A 6,664-nucleotide genomic window follows, 5' to 3' on the forward strand; every position below is an offset into this window, starting at 1 on the left:
GGTAGGGGGTGGGGGGTGCGGGCGGCAGGCAGCGGCAGGGGCCTGGGCTACTGCCCTGCAGCAGGCCAGCCGTCATCCAGCTGCTGCACTTGGGACTACTGTGCGGCGCATGCGTGTGCATCTGCGTGTGCATCTCAGCCCGCACCAACGCCCCCCTGCAGCAGCAAGCCTGCCTGTCTCACCGCTGCCCTGTGCCCGCCTGCCCACTGCTGCTCCGCTATGCTGCAGCGCCTGGCCTACTTGGCCCAGGAGCGGCCCGAGGAGGCGGGCAGGCACGCGCTGCTCGACGTGGTCATGGCCCCCAGGAGCGACTGGGAGCGCCGCCACCCCGACTTTCCAGCCTGGCTGGAGAGGCAGCGGCAGGCGGATGCCGCGGCAGCGGCAGCTCGCCGGCAGGCGGCCGAGGCGCGACGGCAAGAGGCGGCGGGAGCGGCGGAGGCAGAGGCGGCTGCCGAGCAGGAATCACATGAGGAGCCGGCATCGTCTGCCGACCAGCCTGCCGGCGACGAGGTAAGGACCCCGGTCTCCTGTGTGTTCGCCCGAGCATCTGGATCTCTTGACCCAGCTGCAGCCGGCCAGTTGGGCATGGCTGTGCGTGTGGCACTGCTTGCTCCTGCCTGTGCCGCAGCGCCCCCGCTTCCGACCCTTCTGCTCAACGCCCCATGGCCACCATGCCTACCCGTGCCTGCCCCCACCTCTGCCCCCCCTGCCTGCCAGGCGCCCTCTCCTGCCCAGGAGCTCCCCCTTGATCTCCCCCGCAAGATTGGCGGCTACGCGGGCCCCGAGCCCACACGCTACCAGGATTGGGAGATCAAGGGGCGCTGCTCCGACTTCTGATGCGCATGCTGGCGCGAGTGCCGACGAGAGTGCCCCGAGCCCACCCACCCACCTGCCTGGCCAGCACCGCAGCGCCTGTCCCCTACCCTGGGCGCCTGACGTCCGGCGCCGCCACTGCGCATGCACACCACCGCCGTACGGCCACTGTACGCCACGCTCACACCGCTGCCGCCGCACAGCTCCCGGTCCACACGCAGAATGGCATGCAGCAGCCAATGCCTGCGGACCTGAGCAAACTCGGCGCCGCTGGCCAGCGTCACCTTGGCACAGCTTCGGATCCAGTACTACTGGCAGTACCCACAGTCATTCTTCCGTTGATCTCATCCCGTGCGCCACCCCGCACGCCCCCCAACTGTCGGCCATGGGAATTGATCGTGTGCAGTGTTGCAACTGAATCGAGCAGCTGGATCACGCAGTGCAAAGGGAGTACATCAGATGAGACAGGCGAGAGAGAGGAGAGCTGAGCAGGGGAGCGGAGCAAACATAGGTAGGGCCCTGAGCTGGCATGCAGCTGGGCAAAGGCAGCAGCTGGGTTTGGGGGTTGGCAGGAGGGAGCAGCTAAGAAAGCACCTCGATGCCCGCACGCGGCTTGCTGCGCTGCTTGCCCTTCTTTCGCCGCCGCCCGGCCGGGCCCACCTCAGCTGCCGCCGCCGGGACGTCCCCTGCTGCCCCCCCATCCTCCTGCATCGCCTGCGCTCCTTCTCCTGCCGCTCCTGGTGGTGGTGCTGCCGTTGATGGTACCACGCCGCGCCCATTCAGGTCTGCCGCTGCAACGTCAGCTCCTCGCCCCCAGCCCTCCTCCTCTCCCTCGCTGCCGCCGCCGTCGCCATCGCTGTCGCTGCTGCTGCCGCCGTGAAACATCTCTACCGCCACCCCCTGGTTGACCAGGCTGCGCTCTGCTGCTGCCACCGCCGTGGCATCCTTAAGGTCGAACAGGCCGCACGCGAGGTCCATCTCCACATACGGGCCCTCCATCTCATCGTCGCTGCAAAGGTTGCAGCGCGGTAGAGCACTGAAGGTGAGTGATAGGGACGGGCAACAGGTGAGCTGTGCAGCGCAAGCAGCAGAAATAGAGTAGGCGCAGTCGCCCTGGTGCACGCAGCATCTAGCGCGGGGTGCTGGAAGGCCCAGCGCTGACCCAGCGCTGCCAAAGCAAAGGTGGTCGAGGCAGCAATGGGAGAAGCATGCATGCCAAACAAATCCTGCTTGCCACCAACCCCTGCCTCACCTGCCGCGCTCCATGGCCACCTCGCTCTCTGGCTGGCCCGCCGCCAGCTGCTGCTGCAGGTCGTCGTTGGCGGCCTGCAGCGTCGGCAGGAAGGCCTGCAGGCGGTCCAGCAGCCCGCTCTGCGGCACGGCCTTGATCGCGGGCTTGCGCTTGGGTCGCCGCGGCTGAGCGTCTCCCACCAAAAGCCGGCGCTCTGCGGTGCAGAAGAGGGTGTTGGACGATATTGGGAGCGGCGGGTGGCGGCGGCGGAGCAGCGGGAGCTGGGAAGAATATCAGGGCGGCATAATCTGCATGGAAGCAGGGCTGCAGAGCCTGCAAACGGACCCAGCTGCGAGGTGGAGGGCACTTCTAGCTTTTCGCGGCGTGGCTGTATTCCCTGCTCTTCCATGGCTTGAGCACGCACTAGCCCCGCTCCTTGCCTGCATTTGAGCGTGTTGGCATTGGGGTTGAGGTACAGTACCTGACGTTCGGCGCTTCCACAACATACAGGCCCATCCAGCGCCGATTCCACAACGACACCGACAACTGATCAACCATGGTGGGTGCGATGATGCGGTCGATGGCCTCCAGGGCTGCGGCTTTCGTGCCCCGCGCCATGCAGGCCCCCCGCCGAGCCTTCACGGCCTCCCCCGCCGCCCAGCCGCGTCCACGGCGCATGGCAGCGTCCAGGCGTCAGTTGCACGCCTCTGTTGTTGCGCAGAGTCTCGAGAAGAAGGTGCTGGTTGAGGGGTCGGGCGCCAGCCCCAAGCAGGGCGACAAGGTGAGCCCGATTGCGGTGTTACATGACGCCACAAGCGTCAGGAAGGGGCGGATAGGCCCGATGGAGTAGGGTCGTGCAGGGGATGCCCCATGCAAGAGGGCGGTGGGGACTGCCGGCAGACTGCTGCCTTGGCAATGAATCAATGAATGTCCTGTTCCCCTCTCTCCCCCCCGGCTCCTGCAGGTGACCGTGCACTACACCGGTAAGCTGGCCGGCTATCCAGCTCGCTGCTGCGCCGTGTGCCCAGGTGGCGGCAACTAACTCCTCACCGCCCCGCCCGCCATGCCTGCTCTGCAGGCACCTTCCCTGATGGCCGCAAGTTTGATTCCTCCCGGGATCGCGGGCAGCCCTTCGTCTTCAACATCGGGTTGGGCCAAGTCATGTGAGCGGTCATGCCTGGTTGTGGCCGTTTTGTGTGTGTTTCTGTTGCCTGTGTCGCGCATGCTTGCCGCCCACAGCTCTCTCATCGTTCCTCCACTCACCCTGCGCCCCACCTCGCCCCTTCCCATCCTCCTCGAAGCAAGGGCTGGGACGAGGGTGCGTCGAGGCTGGCGTTGCGCAGCCGCTGTCACCACCGCTTGTGTTGCGCCTGCGCAGCTGCGGCTGGGCACTTGCCTGCATGTCGCCGTACCGCCGCTTCTGCTGCTGCTGTCCCACGTGCCACCTGTGGCTGCTCTGCAAGCCAACAGGTGGCTCTGCCCAACCTGTTGCATTCCACCCGGCTGCCACATGTGCACAGGCGTGATGGGAATGAAGATTGGCGAGAGGGCCACTCTTATCTGCCCGCCCGACTACGCCTACGGAGCGTGAGTGTGGTGGCGGACCGCCGCAGGGCGGGGCAAGGCAGGGCACGTGTCCCAGCCATGGCAGAAGCCGCTGCACAGCTGGGAGCCAGCATGCCTTGCGCTTGCCCACCACCCAGCTGTGTCGTTTCTGCAGGCGCGGAGCGCCCGGCGCCATCCCTCCCAACTCGACGCTGCACTTCGATGCAAGTTGGCTGCGGCGGGGCTGTTTTGTGCACTGGTTGGGCGACACGGCAGCCGCCTGCTCTCGAAGCAGCTTTTTTCCCCACTCTGCTCAATGCTCCTCCTACCGGTGCTTGATGCTGCAGGTGGAGCTTCTGAAGATCAATTGAGCAGCACGGCTGCAACTTGCTGGATTTTTACCAGGGGCACGAGATGCCTTCAGACAGCGGGGGTGGTGCGGGCGTGCCCAGCCGCCCGCTCCGCCGCAGCGGTCTCTGCCCTGTCCGCCAGCCTGTGCCCGGTGCCGAACCAGCCTTTTGTAACACAAGCGCTGGTGGCCTGGGTGAGGAGGGTCTGGGGTTACATCGTTATGGAGTACAGCAGTGGGGGTGGGAATAATGCACAAGGGCAGGATGAATTGGAACAAGTTGGGGAGGGAGGTGGGCAGGCGGCTGGCAGCGGCTGGCAGGACCATCGCCATGCTGCTGCTTGCTTGCTGGCGATGAAGCCCGCGTGTGCGGCAGAAGGCCCGGCCATGCAATGCCGGGCGCTTGCTGCCGCTCACATGATCAGGCTCTAGCTCAAACCAGCAGAACGGGTGGTATAGGGGACAGTGTTGGTTGGGAGGGGGAAGCGGGGCAGTACTGAGATGCAAGTGGGCGTCTGCCAATCTTCGGTGGCTCGACGGGATGGATGTACAAAGGGGGACTGTAACGGAGGTCATCGGCAACGCGGCTGCTCAAGCTCACCCGCCAGGGGCTGGTCAGGTGCACAGGTTGGCGGCATACTTGGCGACATCCCTGTTGTACAGCGCCTGCACTTCGGCAGCTGCAGCAGCACAGGAGGGGAGGCCGGGCGCAGCTCAGGCGCTGGGCTGGGTGCACAGTGCGTGGCCAACGGCGAGGAGGGCACGCAGGCTGGCCAACCGCACAGCATGCCGCCACAGCACACGTCACCACCACCCAGCCACACAGACACACACACAGCGCTCACCTGTCAGGGCCTGGTTGTAGAGGGAGATGGTGCCCAGGTTGCCCTTGAAGTTCAGCCCCTTGCTGGCCCAGTCGATGCCGATGGCCAGGTCGTTGGAGCCTGCAGGGCAGGGCAGGGCAAGGCAGGGAGTCACAGGCATGCGGCGGTGGAGTACTCCAGTACACCAGGGTGAGGGAGAGGAGGGGGCACTGGTGGCGCCGGGTGCATGCCGGGAGGCTGCGGCAGGCAAGTCGGCCCCCACTACCGCTGCAGCTGGCGGCGGCTGCCCGACGGCGGCAGGCACTGCCTGGCAGGCGGGCGGAGGTGGGCACCGCAGCGTGCACAGCACAGCGGTGCACTGCCTGCATGCTGGACCTGCCAGGCCACTCACCCCAGGTGATCTGGGCGGTGTTGTCCCAGGAGGTGGTGAGGGCGCCCTTCCAGTAGAAAGAAACGGTGGTGGGGGACTTGGTGACTGCAGGGAGCATGGGGCGGGGAGGGCATGGAGGGGCGGTCGACAGCCAGCAGCGACGGCCGCCGTGCCATCCCACACCGCAGCCCCAACCTCCGCCCAGCAGCGCTCTGCACTGCAGCCGGCGGCTGGGTGCAGCCGCAGCTGAGGGTGCGCGCGGTGCGCGCGCACGGGCCAGCCGCCGCCATGCTGGTGCACGGCCATGTGGCGCGTGCGCATGTGGCGCATGCGCGCGGTATGATGAGGCGCCGCAGCAGCGGCGCACCCGTCAGGAAGTGCCAACACTGGCCCGCCTGGCTGGGCAGGGCGGGGGCATAGACGGGCACCGCGCCCGGCAGGCCGTTTTGGTACTCTGTGAAGCTCAGCGTGTTCCAAGCAAATTCGTGGTCGATGTTGGTGGCTGCGGGAAGTGGAGGAGGAGGGGGGGAGGCGGTTAAGAGGCGGGAGCAGGGCATGTGGCGGTGAGGCAGCCTGCCTCTCAACACGTGTGCCCCTTGCCAACACGTCTGCTCATGCAGCCTTTCATTGCGGGACGACTGTGACGGCTGCCTGATCGGGCTGGGGGAGAGCTTGTGAGGGAAGCCGGTGCGCAAGCTGGGCAGGAAGCATGCAGCAGGAGGCTGCAGAGCCGCCGTGCGCAGCGTGCGGCGCTGCCGCCGCCTCCACCTCCGCTCACCGTTCTTGTTGAGGGTCATGAGGGCGTTGGAATAGCCCAGGTTGGTGCCGCCGTTGGCCAGCACCCAGAAGGCGCCTGCAGGTGGGAGGGGCGGGCGGGTGTCAGGCGAATGCGCATGCAGGCGGGAGGGCCAGCGGAGGGGAGAGGATCGGGCACTGCGGCCACAGCCGACACAGGCGGCGCGCATGCCGGCAGTCGCAGGTCCACTTGTTCAGACGGATGCAGCTGGGAGGAGTGCACCGGCGGCCTGCCCCCCACTCGGCGCCAGCCCCGGCCGCGCGTTTGCCTGTGAAGGGCTGGCCGGGCAGGCTGCCGGGGGCCAGCTGGGCGCGGTAGCCAAAGGAACCCGCGTTGCCGGCAAAGGCCATGACGGGGGGGCCGCTGGGCAGCGCGATCTTGGTGATGCCTGTGAGGGAGAGGTGGTTGTGGAAGGGGCTTGCGTCGCACCACAGGTCTGCGCCGTCGTAGGGCTTGATGTGGGTGGGGTCCAGGGCGAGGAAGATGGCGTCGGTGCGGGGCCAGCTGCGGGGCGGGGGCAGGAAGGGGGGGGGGGGGGCAAGGAGGGACAAGGGCGAGGCCGGGGGGGTGAGACGGGCAGGGGGCGAGGAGGCACGGAGGCAATCCACGGGGCAGAAGCGCTGGACAGAGGGAGGCTGGAGAGCTTGCGAGGTGGTGGGCGGGCAGAGGCCTGCCGCGACGCTCAGCTGGGCTGGCAGGGCAGCCTGTGGGCAGCGGCGGGCAAGGGGCCAGCTCA

The 6,664-nt window shown here is 67.3% G+C and overlaps 4 protein-coding genes across 4 annotated transcripts in view; 2 read left to right on the forward strand and 2 right to left on the reverse strand.

Moving 5' to 3' along the window:
- CHLNCDRAFT_141306 (hypothetical protein) overlaps positions 1–837 on the forward strand; it is a gene marked incomplete at both ends in the record, with an annotated part of 3,157 nt that extends 2,320 nt beyond the window's left edge. Inside the window, 3 exons of the mRNA XM_005843162.1 lie at positions 62–125; positions 229–510; positions 718–837. Of these exons, the coding sequence (XP_005843224.1) occupies positions 62–125; positions 229–510; positions 718–837 (466 nt within the window). The remainder of the gene's footprint in view (positions 1–61; positions 126–228; positions 511–717) is intronic.
- Positions 838–1,395: 558 nt separating this feature from the next.
- On the reverse strand, positions 1,396–2,453 carry CHLNCDRAFT_141307 (hypothetical protein; the record flags this gene model as incomplete). The annotated part of the gene is made up of 3 exons (XM_005843210.1): positions 1,396–1,822; positions 2,066–2,258; positions 2,390–2,453. The coding sequence occupies 3 exons, from the start codon at positions 2,451–2,453 to the stop codon at positions 1,396–1,398; spliced, it is 684 nt and encodes a 227-aa protein (XP_005843272.1).
- Positions 2,454–3,121: 668 nt separating this feature from the next.
- On the forward strand, positions 3,122–3,828 carry CHLNCDRAFT_15119 (hypothetical protein; the record flags this gene model as incomplete). The annotated part of the gene is made up of 4 exons (XM_005843163.1): positions 3,122–3,207; positions 3,346–3,362; positions 3,565–3,631; positions 3,765–3,828. Coding segments are annotated over 4 exons (234 nt in total), but the record flags the coding sequence as incomplete, so codon positions are not given.
- Positions 3,829–4,553: 725 nt separating this feature from the next.
- Positions 4,554–6,664, reverse strand: part of CHLNCDRAFT_141309 (hypothetical protein) — a gene marked incomplete at both ends in the record, with an annotated part of 3,842 nt that continues 1,731 nt past the window's right edge. Inside the window, 6 exons of the mRNA XM_005843211.1 lie at positions 4,554–4,618; positions 4,784–4,882; positions 5,154–5,237; positions 5,500–5,634; positions 5,911–5,985; positions 6,083–6,432. Coding sequence (XP_005843273.1) covers positions 4,554–4,618; positions 4,784–4,882; positions 5,154–5,237; positions 5,500–5,634; positions 5,911–5,985; positions 6,083–6,432 — 808 coding nt within the window. The remainder of the gene's footprint in view (positions 4,619–4,783; positions 4,883–5,153; positions 5,238–5,499; positions 5,635–5,910; positions 5,986–6,082; positions 6,433–6,664) is intronic.

The sequence above is a fragment of the Chlorella variabilis genome (genome assembly GCF_000147415.1).
Source record: "Chlorella variabilis unplaced genomic scaffold CHLNCscaffold_33, whole genome shotgun sequence".
Taxonomy (NCBI): domain Eukaryota; kingdom Viridiplantae; phylum Chlorophyta; class Trebouxiophyceae; order Chlorellales; family Chlorellaceae; genus Chlorella; species Chlorella variabilis.